At 41.4% G+C, this 22,189-nt stretch overlaps 1 protein-coding gene across 1 annotated transcript in view; it reads right to left on the bottom strand.

Annotated features, from left to right (window-relative positions):
* LOC124594382 (proclotting enzyme) overlaps positions 1 to 22,189 on the bottom strand; it is a 157,809-nt gene that overhangs the window by 39,415 nt on the left and 96,205 nt on the right. Inside the window, exons 7-8 of the mRNA XM_047132754.1 lie at positions 21,893 to 22,126; positions 10,262 to 10,372 (exon numbers count right to left, since the gene is read on the bottom strand). Coding sequence (XP_046988710.1) covers positions 10,262 to 10,372; positions 21,893 to 22,126 — 345 coding nt within the window. The remainder of the gene's footprint in view (positions 1 to 10,261; positions 10,373 to 21,892; positions 22,127 to 22,189) is intronic.

The raw sequence follows: 22,189 nt of genomic DNA, 5'->3' as shown, positions 1-22,189 counted from the left end.
GTGCACTCTGGGGACACTGTGCAACACATCGGCGCAAAGCTTCATCAGATTTCACTGTCGTTTTAATTTCGTAACCGATCGTAGTTTTCAATATAAAATAGCCCTCGTAATATTACTCATAGCATGAATATACTGACCGTTAGAAAAACGACCATCTTAGTTGAAATTTAGAGAATTCAGTTGTTCCTTAACGCCACTTATGTAATATCCATATCAGTCAGTTTTTCAGTGAAACGAGAATTATGCTAGGGCAATACTCCTGTATTTTTCTTTGTAAAGTTGCATTTTAAAACGTAGCCCATCGTTTCTGCCTTTGCTTTGATACCATCAATTTCATTTCCTGTGTCATCTATAAGTGCCTGGACACTATCTCTGGTGCCAAGAAGAGCCTTTACATATGATCATAATATCTTTGGTTTTTTTGGGACGTCTTTCGATGAGATCTGCTACCTTCTTGACACAAATGCGTTTCAGCAATCATTTATGTATCTATTTCTCAACACTTTGTTTTATACGTCTTGCACAATAGTCGCTTTTTCTTTATGTAGACTCTACACACAGGAAGGCCTCTCTCATCATGAACTGTTCTACTACGTACACATGTATTCGGTGCTTTGTTAATTATTCTACTAAAATTCAGCCACGTTTCCTCTTCCGGCTCCTTCCCCAAGCTCAGTGTTGAGGAACATCCGTACTATCGAACTGTGATTTTGTCTAAAATTTTGGTTATCGATATTAGCCATCCCCGCACTCAGTTACGTCGTATTACGTCCCGTCCCCCTATGCTGTCAAACTCCCTTTATCTATAAAACCAATGACGATGGTACCTTATAGCATGTTGACGAGGAGACATAGCTTATGAATAAAGTGGCTGGAATCAAACCAGTGTGGTACAGTTATCTGAATTAGAATCGTGTGCTGTCATTGGGTTCTACTGAGCAAATCTTTGAAGACTTAATCGTCGCTTAACGTTACTTCCACCACAAACAGGATAACTTCTAGCGTGACATGCTGTTCTGTTAGAAATTTACTCATAAATTACGTTCTGCTTCATGTGAAATGAATTACTGGTGAACTTTTCCACCAGTTCTTTTTATGCCGCAAGTTGTGTAAAATTATAGCATAGTACACTTAATGAAGTGTCTTTGCTACATAAAAGAAGACAGCTACTGTCCTTGAGATATGAATTAATCACACACACACACACACACACACACACACACACACACACACACACACACACACACATATGCCTTCTCAAAAACCTTTCGAAAACATTGCAAGTAATGAAATTAGTTTGTAGTTGTCCACACAATTCCTTTTTTCTGTTTTTTAAAAAGATTTTGCTAACGAGTGGTTTAATCCACCTGGAATATGACTGCATCTGATGCAAACTGCAAAGGTGACTGAGAACAGCTTTAACGTCTGGTGCACTGGTCTTCACAAATCTGTTTATTTCATCAAAGGAATATAAATTTTTACTCTCATTTACTCTGTAATTGATTCAGTTTCAATCCTTGTTGTTTCCTGTAGCTACATTTGGCACAGTTCTCTTGGAACAACAATTTTGAAAATTTATTTTTGGATAGCATGCGCCTTGAAGAATATTTTTTTTCTTTCAGCCAAGTGTGTTTCGCTGAAGCTAAAGCATCAACAGCGTTTTTATTTTCTTTGTATTAAACAACACTGCTTTTAACTATTTGTACGTACAGAAACTTTCAGTTTTTAAGAAAGGTATTCACAAATTAGCAAACAGAAAATTTTTACATGTACCTTGTTACAACACACTGTGGTTTTCTATATTTTGCGTTATAGTTATTTTCTGTCACAATTCATCATCTGCAACCATAGAAAACTTAATGCAGAACGTTATTTAAATCGAAAATTTATGACTAGGAATGTTATAACTAACACTGTTTTATTCTGTGAGGAAGATCGTGTGTGTGTGTGTGTGTGTGTGTGTGTGTGTGTGTGTGTGTGTGCGTGCGTGCGTGTGTGTTTTCGAGTTTGAGTTGTCTGATACTTCTCTGAGGGCAGAGATACATTGGAGAGAGCTGTGTAATCGTTGATCATTCTTTTCCATCAGCTATGGCTTTCTGTGTTTGGTAATTTTCCTCGGTTATTAGATTTTATGTGGCCGTTTCTTGTTCATGTGTATTTCTGTGGATTTTATGTGTGTTTATGTTATGTGTGCCTGTGTTTATACGTTGGTGATGATCTGTTTGTTTTTGTGTGCTAGGTGTCCCTTTCATTTATGTTTTTATTTTTTGATTCAGTTTGTCTGTAATATTTGTTCAAATGGTTCAAATGGCTCTGAGCACTATGGGACTCAACTGCTGAGGTCATTAGTCCCCTAGAACTTAGAACTAGTTAAACCTAACTAACCTAAGGACATCACAAACACCCATGCCCGAGGCAGGATTCGAACCTGCGACCGTAGCGGTCTTGCGGTTCCAGACTGCAGCGCCTTTAACCGCACGGCCACTTCGGCCGGCGTAATATTTGTGCCATATACTTTCTCCACAACTATTTGTTTGATTATCTGTAGTTCATATTTGTAGTTTTCTTCATCGAACGGGTTTTATTCAATCTGTACAACACGTTTTGGATACCAGTCTGTTTGTGGCTGATTGTGTAGTTTGCGCTTTTTTACTGGTGGGGATGAGTTCCTGAAAACAGAAAACTGATGATAGTTGTTATGTCTTTGTCTTGTGGGGTCAAGAAAATTTAACTCTTTGTTATCTTGTGTTTTTACAGTAAATTTTGTTTTTGAATGGACTACCTTTATGCCATTGGCTAGTTGTCTGACGTGACTGGATTTTCCATCTAAAAGGCATATGATGCCAACTACAGAGGGATGCCAATATACTATCCTGTATTGTGTAGGTCTTGCTATTGTTTCAAATATGTGACTAAAGAAGATGTATGTTAGGAGTCCACTGGCTACTGACATAATGAAACAACAAGAAATGAAGAGTAACTCAAACCTCGGTGCATGTCTGATAAGGGAGCTAATTGCAGAAAAAAATTAGATGTGTAATGAAGGAAAACAAAATTAGTATACTGTAACGAAAAATTAAAGAAAAAATACAGAAGAATAATGAATAAAATTAGCAACAATGAGGCTCTTGTCACAAAAGGAGGCAAGGGCAGCATTGTGGTAATAAAGAAACAGGAGGAATCCAAAAATAAAACCCTAAAATTTCTAGAAGACAAAGTACATAGGCTAACAAATGCTTTCATACAAAGATACCAGAAATAAACACAGATATTTTCAAATACCATCTCATACGTATTCACAAAACAGAAAATGAGACAGTTAAAACCACAAGATCCTAAGACACCCACACTTAACAGCCTATCAAAAATCCATTAACAGGATATACCGATAAGCCCAACTGTAAATTTCAGTGGTGCACCTAAGTAGCTCCGAGCCTGAGAAATACACACATACTTACAGAAACATTGTGTACACACAAACAGAAGCATACACAACACCGAAGAGCTGATACAAAAGATGAAAATGTCAAAACACCCACAACAGTCACTCTTCCATCATGCGACATCACATCCTCATACGTAACTCTGCCCACCACAGAAATCATCAACAGCATCAAACGGCAATTAGAACAATGGAAATACACTCCCAAATCACACATTTAAGAAATATCAAACAATTCTGGAATTAGTCACAGAGAAAATATAATTCCCATTTGACAACCACTTCTACTCACAATAGGACGGGCTTCTACCCAACATCTTCCTTAATCACAAACAAACAAAATATTTGAAATTATAGTAATATAATAAAATATTTGAAATTATAGTAAGACCCAAACAATACAGCAGTATATCAGTATCGTTATGTAGATCACATCTTCTAGATCAAACGCCCAGTTTCATCCAACTACAACATCCATCCACACAGCCATACACAAACTGAAACCACTCAATCACACACAAAACATTCTGGTCTTCGATACCTGCTTGCATAGATTGAATAAAAAACCGCTCAGTGAAGACAACTGAAGAAATGAATTACAGAGAATCAAACAAATAGCTGTAGAGAATGAATTTGACTCGAACATTGTAGACAAACTTAACCAAAAAAATTAAATCAAAATGAAAAAGACACCGACAACACACACAAAAATCATCGATGACACACAAATACAGAGAAACAGAACATAAATATACACAACACAAAAAATACACACAAGAACGCATGAACAAATGGCGTCCACAACAACAAGCAAATGATACAATGTCATAACAACAAGGCAGCTCATAGACTAGGTATCATACTCACAAAAACAAGGATTGATAAGCCCAGAGAAAAGATCTACATCTAAATCTTCACCTGAATACATACTCGCTATTCACCATACGGTGCATGATGGAGGGTACCCAATACCACAACTAGTCGTTCTACTCGCAGTCAGAGCGAGGGAAAAACGACTATCTATACGCCTCCATATGAGCCCTGATTTCTCGTATCCTATCTTTGTGGTCCCTAAGCGAAAGAAAAATTCGGATTAAGAATTAAAATCCATGAAGAAGAAATAAAAACTTTGAGGTTCGCCGATGACATTTAATTCTGTCAGAGACAGCAAAGGACTTGGAAGAGCAGTTGAACGGAATGGAGAATGTCTTGAAAGGAGGATATAAGATGAACATCAACTAAAGCAAAACAAGGATAATGGAATGTAGTCGAATTAAATCGGGCGATGCCGAGAGAAGTAGATTAGGAAACGAGACGATTAAAGTAGTAAATGAGTTTTGCTATTGAGAGGATATGAAATGTAGACTGGCAATGGCAAGGAAAGCGTTTCTGAAGAAGAGAAATTTGTTACATCGAGTATAGATTCAAGTGTCAGGAAGTCGTTTCTGAAAGTATTTATATGAATAGTAGCCATGTATGGAAGTGAAACGTGGACGATAAAATGTTTAGACAAGAAGAGAATAGAAGTTTTCAAAATGTGGTGCTACAGAAGAATGCTGCAGATTAGGTGGGTAGATCACATAACTACTGAGGAGGTACTGAATAGAATTGGGGAGAAGAGGAGTTTGTGGCACAACTTGACCAGAAGAAGGTTTAGGTTGGTAGGACATGTTATGAGGCATCAAGGGATCACCAATTTAGTATTGGAGGGCAGAGTTGAGGGTAAAAATCGTAGAGGGAGACCAAGAGATGAATACACTAACAGATTCAGATGGATGTAGGTTGCAGTATGTACTGGGAGATGAAGAAGCTTGCACAGGATAGAGTACCATGGAGAGCTGCATCAAACCAGTCTCTGGACTGAAGACCACAACAACAACAAGCGAAATGTATGTTGGCGGCAGAAGGATCGTTCTACAGTCAGCTTAAAATGCCTATTCTCTAAACTTTCTCAGCAGAGAAATGAAAGTTAATGTGAATGAGTAGGAAAAACAAACCTGTAATGTTCGGATACAGCATTAGTAGTGTCCTGCTTGACACATTCTACAAAATGAATGTCTTTTTCCATCCAGGGATTCCGACTTGAGCTCCTGAAGCATATACGTAACACTTGCATACTGATCGAACCTACCGGTTACAAATCTAGCGGCTCACTTCTGAATTGCTTCGAAGTCTTCCTTGAATCCAACCTGGTGCTGACCCAAAACACTCGAGCAGTACTCAAAAACAGGCCGCACCAGCATCCTATACGCGGCCTCCTTTATTACAGATGAACCACGCTTACCTAAAATTCTCGCAGTAAACTGAAGTCGACCACTCGCCTTCCCTACCACAATCCTTACATGCTCGTTCCATGTCATATCGCTTCGCAACGTTACGCTCAGGTTTTTAAACGGCATCGTTTTGTCAAACAGGACACTACAAATGCTGTATCCGAACATTACAGGTTCGTTTTTCCTACTCATTCACATTAACTTACATTTTTCTAGATTAAGAGCCAACTGCCATTCATCACACCAATTAGAAATTTTGTCTAGGTCATCTAGTATCAACTTACAGTCACTTATCTTCGACACATTCCTGTACACCACAGCATCATCAGCGAACAACCCCACCCTATCCGCCAGATCATTTATGTATGAAGAAAATAGCAACGGTCCTATCATACTTCCTTGGGGCTCTCCTGATGTTAACCCTGTCTCCAATGAACACTCACCGTCGAGGACAACATACTGGGTTCTATTACTTAAGAAGTCTTCGAGCCAGTAACATATCTGGCGTCCTATTCCGTACGTACATACGTTCGTTAACAGTTTGCAGTGAGGTACCGTGTCAAATGCTTTTCGGAACTTTAAAAATATGGAATCAATCTGTTGCCCTTCACCCATAGTTTGCATATATCATGTGAGAAAAGACCAAGAGCAGTAACTCAGTACAGCAAAAACTAAAAATACAATATACCTGGTATTCATTAACTGACATGTCAGGATTGTATTTCAATTTATAATGGAAAGAAAGTAGAAATTTCAATATTAGGTACGCAAAACATAAAAGAGCACTAAAAATAAAGTCTATCATTCTTGATTCGCAAGACGCCTTATGGATACGGACCACAGACCAACAGACATCAACAGCGACCTAGAAGTTGTCAAATGCAACAACAGTCTCCCACAAGAATTAATAACTGAAGAAAGCTATCAAATACAAAAATTCGTAGTTGAAAAGAAATAATAAATGATTACATAGCTCTCTGCAACTGAACCCTGTTCTCTGCCCTCAGAGAACTGTTAGACAACCCAAACTCATAAACCTTTCCGCCCCCACACTCACATAGTCCTCGACAGAGAATGAAATAATATTGACCACAACACTACCAGTCGTTAATTTTCGATGTGAATAACTTTCTACATTAAATTATGTATGGTTGCCGACGATAAACTGTGAAAGAAAAATAGCTACAACCCAAAACACACAAAACCACAGTAACATGATATATATAAAAAAATTGTCTGTCTACAAATTTGTGAATACTTTTCTTAAAAACTGAAAATTTCTAAATCAGAAATTTTTGTGTTATTTCCTGGGAAGGATATAAAAAATCCATTGATGATACAGTAACATCAGCAATACATGTCTGGGTAAAAAGAAGATAAAATTGTATCTGTTCAAGGCGGATCCTGTACAAAAATAGATTCTCTTGTATTTTTTTAAGTTCTGTGTACTCTCCTGCATCAATAACATTTTGATATGGCCTGTTATTGACAGGAAGTGGTTATCGAGTATTTCGCACAACTCTTCAGCAGATGTGATGTAACTTATTGAAAACACATGGTCTGCACTGGCACTTCGTTTACACTGACCATACAACTTGAATTTTGTTTTGAAAGTTACCAATTTTCTTGTTTTAGGGTATCCAATGAGGCTTGCAGTAACTGTATTGTCTGTCATAATATTTTATGAGAACTGTGACTGTACATAATATAATGCTCCCCTTCCTGTTACATGTCACTCTAATGACATTACTTAAGTATAGTGGTTATTTGTTGGTATTGATTTTCTTTGCAATTATATGATGGAAATCTGTGGTCTAGGGATATCGTCTTTGACTAGTAATCAAAACATTGTAGATCCCAGGTTTGATCCCGGCCACTGCTTAAAAGGTGGACGATGACTTCCATTTTAAGGAACCATCCCAGCTCTGCCAACAGTCTTGTTAAAGAGGGCGGAAAGACGCACAGAGTACAGAGTCCAGACAATAGTTCAGGTATATATGACGACGTAACAAGCATAGCATGAAGATGTAGAAAAAAGACGTAAGGATATTGGCCGGATAATCCAGCAAGTAAAGAGAAATGATAATCTAGTAATCATGGGGGAGTGGAACGAGGTAGTAGGAGAAGGGATAGAAGATGATGTTACAGGAGAATACGGAATCGGTAGTCAGAATTAGAGAGGAGAAAGGTTAACTGATTTCTGCACTACATTTCAGCTAATAACAGATGATATACTGCTCAAAAATCGAAAGAGGAGAAGGTCTGGAAACACGGGGTTATTTCAGATAGATTACGTCAAGGTCAGACAGAGATTCCGAAATCACATGCTGGATTGTAAGACATACCCAAGAGCAGATACAGACTCAGATCACAACTCAAGAGTACATTGAAGTTTGAGAGAATCGTCCTAAAGTATCAATGCGAAAAGAAATAGAATACTGAAGTACTGAAGAATGATGAGATGCATTTGAAATTTTCTAAGACTGTAGATTTTGCGATAATGGAGTTCAGCTGAAGAGAAATGGACATTTATAAAACAGGCAATCACAGGAGTGTGACAGACATGGGTATAATAGGGTAACGACGAAGAAACCTTGGCTAAGATACGTACTTGAACTGACCGACGAAGGAAGGGCGTATAAAAATATTCACAGGAAGACTGGAACACAGCAATATAAATCACTTAGGTATGAAATAATTAGGAAGTGTAGGGAATCCAAAGCAAAAGAGATGCAAGAAAATGTGAAGAAATCGAATAATAAATCGATGTCAGAAGAACTGCTTCAGTATACACAGAAGTCAAAACAAACTTCGGTGACATTAAAAGCAAGGGCAGCAGCGTTAAGAATGCAATGCGAATTCCACAGATAAACACAGATGAGATGCATGCTTGGTGGAAAGAGTACAATGAAGACAGCCACGAGGGAGAGAACTTGTCTGATAACCTGAGAGAAGAAGAGGTGTGAGTCGATATGGAAAACGTGGAGAAGCAGTAACAGAGTCAGAGTTTAACAGAACTTTGGAAGACTTGCTTAAATATGGCCTGATAACATTCTTTCGGAATTTCTAAAATCATTGGGGAAAGTGGCAACCCAACGACTATTGATACACATTGCGTGTAGAATCTATGAGATTGGAGATATACCATCAGACTTTCGGGAAAATATCATTCACACATTCCCAGAAATGGAAATGGCAGAGAACTGTTGCACAAGCAGCTTAACATTTCATCCATCGAAGCAGTTGACAGGAATGACATACAGAAGACTGAGAAAGAAAACTTAGGATCTGTTAGATGACGATCAGTTTAGTGGTTTTGACGGTGTGCTTAGAAACCGAAGCAAGACTTCAGAAAATTCAAGGGATGTTCATAAGCTTTGTCAACCTAGAGAAAGCGTCTGATAATGTAAAATGGCGCAAGATTTTAGAAATTATGACAAAAATAGGAGTAAGCTATAGGGAAAGATGGTGAATATATATTATGTGCAAGAACCAAGAGGGAACAATGCGAAGCGAAGACTAAGAACGAAGTGTTCGGATTAAAAAGGGTGAGAGAGAAGGATGCAGACTCTCCTTCCTGGTGTTCAGTCTATACATCGAAGAAGCAGTGATGGAAATGAAAGAATGGTTCAAGAGCAGGGCTAAAGTTTAGGGTGGAAGTGTACCAATGATAACAAGTCCACGAGTATCCAACATAAGATTTAATTTAAGGAAGAGATTTCTGACAATGTACGCTTGAAGCACAGCATTATATACCTTTCCTATTTCGTACACACATTGACTCTTCTGTCACACCTTCGGTACTGAAAATAATATGACTTTCTTGTGTGGGCGTCTTCACTAAACCGCTTTGCATTGGATTGCACATCCCCCTGGTGAAAGGCTATCGGTGGCATCATCGGATATATGATTCATTCAGGATTGCACTGAAGTGGGGATATTACCTCTGAGGTGAGGCGGTGTGATAGATCTCTCTCTCTCTCTCTCTGTGTGTGTGTGTGTGTGTGTGTTCATCTTTTTTCCTTACCTATTACTTCATTTTACCGTAAATTGCGTGTCAATGGAAACGAAGTTCTTAAATTGGTGTTGTTTTGATCGTAGACATATTTTATTTTTTGCTCTATGGCTCTCCATGTGAAATAACTTTCCTGCTAGGAAACACTACATATATAGACTGAGAGACTCAAAAAAAAAAAAAAAAAAAAAAAAAAAAAAAAAAAAAAAAAAAAAACAGCACAACAACAATTTCCTTCGTAGATCACTGAAAATTCATAAAACAATTATTTGAAACTTGTTGGTTTAAGCATCATGAAATTCAGGATGACGAGACATATGAGTTAATCTTATCTATAAAGTGAACAGCACTGAACTAGCAACTGGCGAAAAATGGCCGTAAGCATTAATAATACAATAAATAAATAGCATTAATTTTAGAACGTAGTATTTCTAAACAACATTATCCTATGGAAGCAGACTATATGGTTAAGTAAGTTGTTAGACAGTGTGTGACAATATTGTTGTTAAACTTAGGATCATGTGTACGTACTTGGGATGTGCTTTAACCTGGACCACTTTGTACTGCTCTGGCTGCGAAGGCTCATCCTGACGTTTCAGGTCAATATCTCCCATCAGAACCGTTAGCTGCGATGGGCTGAACCTGCGACATACAAAAACATGGTCAGATAATAGCGCTTTGCAAGCGGTTTTTCGGCAGTACGTGTAATAGTTATTGCATTTTAGGTGATTAACTGCTAAACTACATACTGGAAAAGAGGAAATTTAATTAAAAACAACATATGATTATTGTGATTTTTCGTCGGACGTCAAGGCGAAATTGAGAATTGTGTAGAGTGGAGCAAGGTGGGGGTTATTTGAAGGAATGACCACTGTGCTCCCCGTTGATCTTTTACATAGATTAACTTCACATAGCCACTCATAACTCCCTGCAGAGGTGTGTGCTTTCCTCGCTCATGGAGCTAAAATAGTATCGCTCATTACATTTACCAGAGCTTTCACCGAACTCAGAATAAACTAATATTGTAAAGCGAAAGCATCACTGCGCTTAGGTAATGTCACACATACACAATTGAGCCTTGAAATTAAACTGTCCCTGAAACATATTGTAACGATTTTCAGCACGTAACACGTAGTGGTGACACGCTGATCTGCACCATGACGTCAAGGCGGACGGCGGAAAATTACAACTGTCTAGTGTGGAGACGCAATTTGGAATCTGTGGAAAGCTCTTTTTGACGTACAAATGTTTCTGTTATCTTCTTCTGATTTATTAGTTTTCTGCTGAGGCAAACGTTACAATTCTGTGCAGCGGATTTTGCACATAAATTCTTATAATGTTAGTTAACTAATATTCCGATACAAACACTTTTTGATGATAAATAACGCTACCCATGTATTATTTCGCAGATTCCAAAACACAAAGATGCCCATACTTTTTCTTCTTATTTCGTGTGGCAAACTCAGTCTTGTACATTTTTTTAGTCTAATCTATCTAATCACTAGTAGCATTTGTAGACTTAGAGAAAGCTTTTGACAATGTTGAGTGGAATACTCTCTTTCAAATTCTGAAGGTGGCAGACGTAAAATACAGGGACCGAAAGGCTATTTACAATTTGCACAGAAAGCAGATGGCAGTTATAAGAGCCGAGGGGCATGAAAGGGAAGCATTGGTTGGGAAGGAAGTGAGACAGGGTTGTAGCTTATCCCGATATTATTCAATCTGCGTATTGAGCAAGCAGCAAAGGAAACAAATGTAAAATTTGGAGTGGGAATTAAAATCCATGGAGAAGAAATCAAAACTTTTGAGGTTTGCCGATGACATTGTAATTCTGTCGGAGACAGTAAAGGACCTGTAAGACCAGCTGAATGGAATGGATAGCGTCTTGAAAGGAGGGTATAAGATGAACATTAACAAAAGCAAAACGAGGATAGTAGAATGTAGCCAAATTAAATCAGGTGATGCTGAGGGAATTAGGTTAGGAAATGAGACACTTAAAGTAGTATGTGAGTTTTGCTATTTGGGAAGCAAAATAACTGATGATGGTCGAAGTAGAGAGGATACAAAGTGTAGACTGGCAATGGCAAGGAAAACGTTTCTGAAGAAGATACATTTGTAAACATGGAGTGTAGATTTAAGTGTCAGGAAGTCTTTTCTGAAGGTATTTGTATGGAGTGTAGCCATGTATGGAAGTGAAACATGGACGATAAATAGTTTAGACAAGAAGAGAATAGAAGCTTTCGAAATGTGGTGCTACGGGAGAATGCTGATGACTAGATCTTCATGAAGAAGACAGAAAGATCGTCCTTATCTTTCGAATAAAGTCCTACTACTGTCTCGAGGCGCAGATCGACGATGAGGAAGCTCAAGAAAACTACAGACCCATTCGACGGTTGCGAAGCATCGACAGGAGGGCTACAGCCGATGGTCGTCACAACGAACAGGATATGACTACACGACCAGTACGCAAGAACCTGTAAGAATCGTCATACGGACGACCACTGACAGTACCCACATCCAGGGTGCCGTAGTCGGCTCCCATGAGAACTTCGCTGGTCGTCTCCAAGGGAGGAGCCTGCCCTGTGGCTTAGTGGTTAGTGTCCCTGGCCAGCGTGTTGTGGGTCGCCAGTTTAAAGGTGATCACCAGCAGTTATTTATTATTTAGTATTTACCGTTTCTGTTCTAGATATATTTTATGTGTGTAGTGGTGTATATCCTGGAATATTCTATGTTTGTATAAACAGCTAGCCGGCCGCGGTAGCCGTGCGGTTCTAGGCACGTCAGTCCGGAACCGCGTGACTGCTACGGTCGCAGGTTCGAATCCTGCCTCGGGCATGGATGTGTGTGATGTCCTTAGGTTAGTTAGGTTTAATTAGTTCTAAGTTCTAGGGGACTGATGGCCTCAGATGTTGAGTCCCATAGTGCTCAGAGCCATTTGAACCATTTTTTATAAACAGCTGTATTCTGTAATATTCGATGTTTGTGTAAATAGCAACACTCCCCATCGAGTAGTTCAGCTCTGCTCTGTCTGTACATTGGTATCAGTACTAAACGAGCATTAAGTGCTATGTGTTGTACTTCATTCGCGACCTTGTCTGCGAATTTAGATTTGATTGGGGTGTCGACAAGATAAAATTTTCTGTAGTGAATTTTACAATCAATAAAATTGGAAAAGTTAAAATTCCACAGGCGGTTATAGGTAGTTTTGGTACAACTTCTAGTCACTTAATAAGTACATCAATCCACAATTTTTTTGAATACGTCACTGGTGTCGCTGAAACACCAAAGTCAGTTAGATGGCGCAGAGGTTAGCACGATAGATTTGAATTCTTGAAGAGGAAGAGTCAAATATCCATCTGTCCACTGAGATGTAGATATCCTCAGGTTTGCTTCAGTTACTTCAGTTGAGAGCCAGGAGTATCTGTTGAACAATGCTACGGCTGATTTCGTCCATCTCGAGCCTGAGCTCCATTTCCAATGACGGGACGTAAGCCCTTACCTCTTTCATCTTGAAAGAGACGTCGAACGGCATAGAACAAATTGTTGCAGGTAGCCCTATAGTTTACGCGCGGAGATGGTTCATCCCCGGCGGGAGAGACGCTGGACGCTTCCAAGCGTGATTTTCACCTCATAAAGTGCTCGTTGTGAAGTTAAAACTCTAAATTACAATTTACACAAGTTTTTAAGGGAGAGTATTAATAGTTGGTAACACTGTTGAAACATGTAACGTGTCCCAGTCCCAACACTACTCGTGATGAACGGCGTACACTCACAAACTAGAAGAAGCCTGGTGTCTGTAAACGCACTTTAAAACTGTCGCTCTTAAGTTGGAACTGATTTCGTTGATCTTTCTGAAACGCGCGGAAAATATAACATAATTAGTTTTCCGTTTATCTCTATGCGATCACTTACACAGCGCAGATTGTCATAAGTGGACGTGGATCGTGGCGTACATACTTCAGTAATGCTCTACTCTCAGGAGGAAGTAGGAGTGACTACATGTTTGAGAAAATAAAGGCTCCTGAACTAGACTGCGCAAAAGGATCAATGCAACAAGCACTGGAGAACAAGACTGCACCTTACTTGATATGTCGGCTTAACGAGTGTCTGTTGCAAAGGAGATCCCCAAAGCCATAAAAACTAGCACACCTAGCCACTCTTAAAAAAGGGAATGACAAGTATCCCATACTGATTAAATCCTACTGGCGCATTTGTTTTTTATGTAACTTAACCAAAGGGGACCAGAGCTTGCTCTCCAAGAGACTAACAGAAGCAAAATAACTGAAGGGACTCAACGGAAACAAGTTTGGGTTTCGGAGAGGGATATTGCTGACATATGCCATTAATCCAGCATTGAGCATTGTACAATATACAGTAGATGCGCATGCTGTGGGAAAATGGTAGCCGTCGAAGGAGTGCTCGATAACCTGAAGCGAACAGAGACTGTAACTGTGGTACGTTACGCCTTGTGAGCAAGTAGTTTACAAACAGTATTCTTACGGAAAAAAATGAAGTAAGCAAGTATCAAATTAGCGGTAACATGCAATAGTAGGTTAATATGGAATTGAGGGCTGAAAATATAGAAAACAAACTAATTTTGGCAAAAAAATGTAATATACTTAGACAATACATTTTGTGTAATGCATTTCACAAGAAGTCTACAGTTTTGGGGCTTAGTAAGGCAGTTTGGCTCTTTTTTTTTCAGAAATCACAAGTATAATCTTTCTTCTATGTACCAGCACAATCGAGGTGGACCCACAGACATTAAGTCAAACTTTCCACCCAGAATTCTTCTCTTTTATCATCGGAAAAATAAGTTATTCTAAAAAGAATAAGAATATTTAACAAATCGGGGGTTCGCAGACTACTCCGAGCTGAAGATCACAACGAAGTAACCTAAATACAAACGAACCCTCGCACAAGGTAAATTTAAAGGTGACACCACACGACTTACAATTTTATCTAGCAAAGAGACATAGAAATGTAAAAGATGGAACCCAGTGGACGTCTCAAGGAGTATGGCGAGAGGAAACAATGCAGGAAGCTACAAAAGTAAATGAAAGTACGTCTTAGGATCAAGGATACGAGAAGGGATCACACGAGACGAAGGATTCTGCAGGCATCCCTAGGAAGCCACACGAACAGAACAGGCGAAAGACTGTAATAATGTCCTGTAAAAGTGTCCATCGATAAATAAATTGAATACCATAAGAAAACGAACAGAAGCACATCAATCCACTTAACAATATTCATTGGAAATAGAGATCTGGCGAGATGTGCCAGGGATCGTATAAGAAGAGAGTGATTCTTCGATCTGACACTCGATGTGTGCTCCAACAAAATAGTAGGATGTAACATTCTTATATTCTGTAAAACGTTAAAATATCTTGACAAGGTAGCTTTAGGAAGCATGACATCAAGTGAGCATTGCATAGGAACTGTCGAGAATGTAGGTGTGTGATACTATGGCTTGATCTTCAAGTATGTAATCATTTATAAGGAAAAATAAATAAATCACCGCCTTACACCCTAAAAAATCGAGTGCGCTCAGTGAGCATTTCAGGTTAAAATGTAAATGTCGCGTGACTGGGGCCTCCTGTCGGGTAGACCGTTCGCCGGGTGCAAGTCTTTCGAGTTGACGCCACTTCGGCGACTTTTGCGTCGAAGCATTTCAGGTTGTTTAGCTGGATGCTTTAACTGTACCAGACGCCAGTTCCATCCACCGTAGGAATCTCCTTTTGATTACCAGTTCATGTAAATATATGATCCCGAAGTGCTTTGAAAACTAACAAGAAACCATTATTTCACCTCGTATAACCAAATAAATATGATGTGATATACTTATTGTCTCGTGTGACAAGAAGAAGAGAGTGCCTTTCACTTACAGTGAACCCAGAGTAGTTAATGAAAAATTAGGGCAGGACAAAAGCGTCTAACTCACATCAGTTAAATTTTGTTCTTGTCATGTTAGTACGTGTTACTGAATAAGGTACGTCGAGTGTCGACTTGATCTCCGGAAGAATTTTGTTCGTACGGGTTCATAAAGTTGTCGTGCTGTACGCGTTTGGTTCAGAACAATCTATTGTTGTACCGCGCTGTCACAACCTTCGTCGTTTTGGACAGTTCATCGACAGCGAAAATTCGTGTATAGCTGGTGAACTTTTATGCAGAACACTTTCCTTCATTTTCAACGTATGAAGTACGCGGCTGAATTCAAACTTAGTGATGCCTCCTTTGAAGGTGAGCCACTTAAGGGACACTCACTGATCAGCCAGAACATTATGAAAACCTACCTAATAGCCGGTATGTCCACCTTTGACCCGGATAACAGCGGCGAGGCGTCGTTTCATGGAGGCAATGAGGCCTTGGTAGGTGGCTGGGGAGAGTAGACACCGCATCTGCACACACAAGTCACCTAATTTCGGTAAATTTCGGGGAAGTGGGCGATGAGCTCCGACACCACGTGCAATCACAGCCCAGATGTGTTCGGTCGGGTTCAGATCTGGTGAGTTGGGGGGGCCAGCACATCAATTGGAACTCGCCACTGCGTTCCTCGAACACTGCATTATTCTCCTGGCCTTGTGACATGGCACATTATCTTGTTGAAAAATGCCACTGCAGTCGGAAAACACGATCGTAATGAAGAGGTGTATGTGGTCTGCAACCAGTGCACGATACTCCTTGGCTGTCATGGTGTCTTGCACGAGCTACACTGGAGCCACGGATGCCCACATACGCCAGCTTGTCTCCCTCTCGAAGTACCAGTGTCAAGGAACTGTTCACCTGGAAGACGACGGCTTCGCGTCTTCCCATCGGCATGATGAAGGAGGTATCGGGGTTCATCAGACCATGCAACGGTCTACCACTGCGCCAACGTTCAGTGCCGATGGGCACGTGCCCATTTCAGTTGTAGCTGCCGTTGTCGTGGTGTTAACATTGGCACATGCATGGGTCGTCGGCTGCGGGGGCCCATTACTAGGAGTGTTCAGTGCACTGTGTGTTCACACACACTTGTACTCTGCCTAGCATTCAAGTCTGCTGTTAGTTCCAACACAGTTCGCTGCCCGTCCTGTTGTACCTGTCTGCCCAGCTTACAACGTCCGACATCTGTAATGAAGGACGGCCGCCCACGATGTCTGGGCGTAGAGTCACCTTGATATCGCCACGTGTTGAAGACTCTCATCACAGTACTTCTCGAATACCCGATAACTCGATCAGTTTCCGAAATGTTCGTGTCGAACCTCTGGGCCACCACAATCTGCCCTTGGTCAAACTCAGATAGATCGCGCGCCTTCCCTGCAGCGCGGTGTGGCCGCGCGGTTAGAGGCGCCATGTCACGAATTGAGCGGACCCTCTCGCCGGAGGTTATGCATTTGAGCTATCGCCTGTTAAACATGTACGAAATAGCTGATTCCAAAAGCGTACTAGAAGACGAAGTACGGTATAATTTACACACAGAATGAGAAAGCCTCGCACAATGTAGGTCCCGCATATCTTACTGACAAGAAGCAAATATGATAACGGATTTCTCTGCAGTGTTTCAAATGAATCACAGAGAATGCAGCTGTGTTTACACGCTTGTTTGTTAGTATGAGTGAGACTTCAGTACACCACTTCACGCCAAATATGAAACAGCAATCCCAAGCGTGTTGGAAGCAGGTGAGCCTGTACCAAGAATGGAAGAGTCGATTTCATCTGTCGGAAGATATATTGTTAGTATTTCTTGGGATACAAAAAAACTTCTTCTTGATTATCTTGCTAAGATGAGACCAATAAAAGTCGAATGCTATTCTGAACTAAGACAAAACTTCAGAAGGGATCTCGTTCGAGACAGAAGCATCTTTCATCAGGATGATGAGAAGTGCTTCGGGAATAGGAAAACATAGTGATTTGTAGGTGGAAAACGTTTTAAGTCCAAAGAAGAGGTTATGTAAATGGACATTTTGCAGATCTTCAAGAATCTTATTTTCGGGTATTACTTAATGAATAAACGAGGCTCATGTGCGACAATCCACAGACCGGTTTTCGAATATTTACAACCTTTTCTTGTCTAATCATATTAAAATTATCTAGAAAGATAATGAGGCAGAGAGATTATATTTTCTTTTTGGCATATTTATACAAAGATCTCAATTGTTTGTCTATGATGCTCATATATTTTATATCTCAAGTCAGCTATGCTGAAGAGAAGACGTCACAAAAGTGGCTGGTGTTGTAACTGATGAAGTTTATGTTTTAGTGTGAGTGTGCCTAATAATTCAGGGACCTCTTTCCCTAACAGAAGCAGAAGTTTCTTCTTTCTGGCAGCTGTAACCCTGACATTGTAAACGTATACAGGGTGAACATTAATAATACCAACAAATTGCGTGGACCGATTCCTGACTGGAAATGTAGGAAAATAGGTCCTACGAACATGGTTCCGCAAATGCAGAGAAGTTAGCGCTGTCGAATAAAAGCTCCTCTGACAACGTGCCATGTGTTCCTTGTGTGTTGCAGCCTGTCTGATTGGGGCAGCGTAATGTAAGCGGCAGATTGGTGCGGTATTCATATAGGGAACAAGCCGAGATGGTGTCTGTGTATGGCCAAGCAGATGGAAACGGTCGAGAGGCAGCACGATCATACCAAAAGACGTACTCTCACAAAAACCAACCGCATGATACAACATGTCAAGCCCTTTCTGGGCGTCTGTATGAGGGTTGGGTTGATTTGGAGGAAGTGACCAAACAGCGAGGTCATCGGTCTCATCGGATTAGGGAAGGATGGGGAAGGAAGTCGGCCGTGCCCTGTCAAAGGATCCATCCCGGAATTTGACTGAAGCGATTTAGGGAAAGCACGGAAAACCTAAATCAGGGTGGCCGGACGCGGGATTGAACCGTCGTCCTGCCGAATGAGAGTCCAGTGTGTTAACCACTGCGCCACCTCGCTCGGTAGGCGTCGGTATGATCTGGGATCCTTTCAGACAGACAAACGTGCAAGCAGACGGCGGCGTGTGCCTACAGTAGATCTGGAGGAGCCGGTTCTGCAAGATATTGAGGCGAACCCTAGTACAAGGTCCAGGCATGTGGCCCGCCAACATGGTGTAAGCCAAAGTACGATCTGCGTGCCAATCGCTGCCATCCCTGGCACATGCAACGGTTGCGAGGATTATCAGCGTTGTGTATGCTGAACCAGTTCCTGATGTGTAGACCCTTCAACAGCGTTTTCACGACGCTTGCGACGCTATCAGGAGAGGGGCCGGAAAGAGCGTATTGTATCCCACGGAGGTCATTTTGAACATCTGTTGTGACGTGGATGCGATACAGGCCTGAACTGTGTTCCGGTACGATATGTTGCCGTTGCACGCACACTGTCCATTTCCGGACACAAGTTCATAGCATCTTTTTTCCTCCATTTCCAATCATGAATCCGTCCCTGCAGTTCGTTAGTTTTATTAGCTTTCACCCTGTACTAGGAAGTAACGTGGATGCAACAATTTACAACTTTCTTTCTCGTGCCTTTCAACCAGGTCGTAAGCTCACCCGTGAAGGTGCCCATCGATTAAAGAACTAGGAAACAAATCAAAACTTTTCTATTTTAATTCCTTAGAGAAACTTTTGAGTAGATGACGGAAAGAGAATGTTTATGTGTGACCCACGTGTATTCATAAATGACAGATTAATATTGTATTCACTTCTATCTAAATATCGTACACGCATACACGTACATACAGTATCAGACAACCGTCGCAATCGATGTTTTGTAGCTGCGGAGGAAGAATGACCGTTTAGTGAATCTTAAGTTTTTTATTTGTATTTAGTGCTTAAACAATTATTCATAACATAAAAATGCATCCAGTTTGAAATATTCGTCCAAAACTAGGTCGGATTCATACAGGCAAACTGCATAGAATTGTTCTTTTTTTTATACAGAAAGCAATAGTTTCCAGTCGCCACTATGCCAGATAATTGGGTAGTAAATGAAAGTCTTCCTCAGGTGCAGAACGCTATTCTACTGATGCACAATTGATTTAGAACCTTGTGGCTCCATTTTCAGTTGCTCAGTTTCTAAAGCGGTTATTAAGCATTTCTATGCGTTGAATACTTACAGCGCCATTTTCATTCAAACATTTGCAGCGTGGAAATGGCCAAGGGTTAAGTAGTCTGTTAGGGTCTAGGAAACTCGATTGTTTACTACTAAATTGAAAAAAATGTTATCTGGTGGCGAAACGCGGGAGAGGACAGGGCCCTGGAGGACGCCAGCAGTGGGATAAAAGATACGGGAGTTGGTATCGTGGAGGATGACATAGGAAGGACGGCGCGAGAGGAAGGAAGTGACCAGACGGACAAAATTGATAGGCAGGGATTAGGTTTGGAGTTTAAAGAGGAGACCGGGGTGCCATATCCAGTCATAGACATTTCGGAAGTCGAGGGAAACAAAAATTGCGGAGCGACGGGAGTTAAGCTGGAGGGAGAGAAGGTGGATGAGGTTAAGGAGTTGGTCATCGGCGGAGAAGGAGGGTCAGAAGCCATACTGGTTAAGGGGGAGGAGGTGGTGTTGAGTAAGGTGCTGATGGATACGACGGGAGAGGATGGATTCGAAGACCTTACTGAAGACAGAGGTGAGGCAGATGGGACGATAGGAAGAGGCGACGGGAGGGGGTTTGAGGGGTTTAAGAGGACGCAGGAAGTCTTCCACAGGTCGGGGTGGAAGCCGGTAGAGAGGATGACGTTGTATAAATTGACAAGGACGGTCAGGAAGGAGAAGGGGCATTCCCTAAGGTGGCGGTAGGTGACACAGTCGTGACCAGGGGCCGTGTTGCGTTTTGACTGGAGAATAAGTTTAATGCCTTGTGCTGTGATTAGAGTGTTGATGTCAGAGAGGAAAACTGCCCCAAGTACCAGAGACTAGGAGCAAGTGGAGCGACCGAGGTATCGGCCCGTTCCAAGATGGTGGGGAAAAGAGAATAATCAAAGTGGGGATCGTCAGGGACGGAGAAGACCTCGGAAAAGTGGGAAGAGAAGTGGTTGACCTTACTAAGGTTGTCGGGAAGGGGGCGGTCGTTATGGAGAAGGGGGTAATAGGGTGCAGAATGGGAACCAGTTCTAGAAAGTGGATTCAGTTGTTTCAAATACTGAAATTACGTTTTAAATAGTAAGAGAAAGAGCTCCTGTATTACACGTAGAATCGTGCGCGCCAGGCATATCTCTTAAGAAGTGACAGTTCAAGCAGTTCCGAGTCGGTCTGTTCATCTCACAAATCTTTCAGTTGAAGACATGGGCGGAAAAACCGGCTAACTCTCAAATGTAAGAAGAGATGTATTGCCGTCTGTTGCTGGGTAAGCGAACTATCAAAATTGACGTTGTTCTCACTCCTAAATAGCACTTAGGGGTGACTCCTATGCCAATTTTGATAGTTCCCATACCCAGCAACAGATGGCAACATTTATTTCTAAGCTTTTACATTTGGGGGTTAGCCCGTTTTTCAGCGCATATCTTCAATTATGGCCACAATTTGGCAGAAGCTATATAGTTCCAACTATTTTCACCAGCTCCATAATCCCAGTGAGTAACTGTACATGGTACAAAACATGAAATGCCTGTAAATGCCCGCCATCTGATATTTATCACGCAGTGGCCCGAAAGCCGGTTAATGAGTAAATAAAACAGTTTAAAAATGTTACTACGCGACTGATTGCAGTTTCTTCTTCTTGTCTTTCTCGTGCCCTTTTCCCGCATCTGCGCAATGTCGATATTGTTATGCGTGGAGAAGGGGTGGCCGGTTGTCCTTCCTGTCCCCACGCCGTAACCCCCAGGTGGAATATGTGTACCCCAATTGTCTGCGTGTAATGTTATTCATGTGGAAGTGTGCGAAGTTTTCTGAATGCTTGTGACTCGTGTACCTGAGGCGCGAATTGGGTACCAGCCTGGTATTCACATTATCGGGTATGGGAAACTGCCTAAATGCCACATCCGGCAAATTGATCCTCGTCGCTAACCCACCGGGCGAATTCGATTAGAAACCGACACAGCTCCCGGTCACAGACGCGTCGCTTAAACACGATCTACTGTCCGGACAAGTGACTGATTGCAGTTTCCATATGAAATATACGCTTAGTAACATCGCTTGTTCGTAAGAGAGCAGGTAGTTTTGCATTTTGCCTGCGGCACAGACGGTGGTACTCACGGGCGCTGCCGGGAGTCCCTGGTGCAGTGCGCGGCGGTGAGCACGTGGCGGGCGCCGATGAGGGTGCCGCCGCACCAGAACTCGGTGCGCCGGTTGCCGTGCAGCAGGATGGCCGCCATCCACGGCCAGCGGCCCGGCGCCGCCGGCTCGCCGCCCACCACGCGGAACCCGGGGATCTCCGGCTGGCCGCACTCTGTGGAGAACCAGGCACAGTCAACAGCAGCAGGTTGCGCGCTCGGGGGATCACGTAGTAGAGCAAGAGATCATAAAGAAAGCTAAACGAACAAAACATTTTTC

The sequence above is a fragment of the Schistocerca americana genome, chromosome 1, assembly GCF_021461395.2.
Source record: "Schistocerca americana isolate TAMUIC-IGC-003095 chromosome 1, iqSchAmer2.1, whole genome shotgun sequence".
NCBI lineage: Eukaryota > Metazoa > Arthropoda > Insecta > Orthoptera > Acrididae > Schistocerca > Schistocerca americana.
Note: the sequence above shows the minus strand (reverse complement) of the source record. Positions and strands in the feature narration are given on the sequence as shown.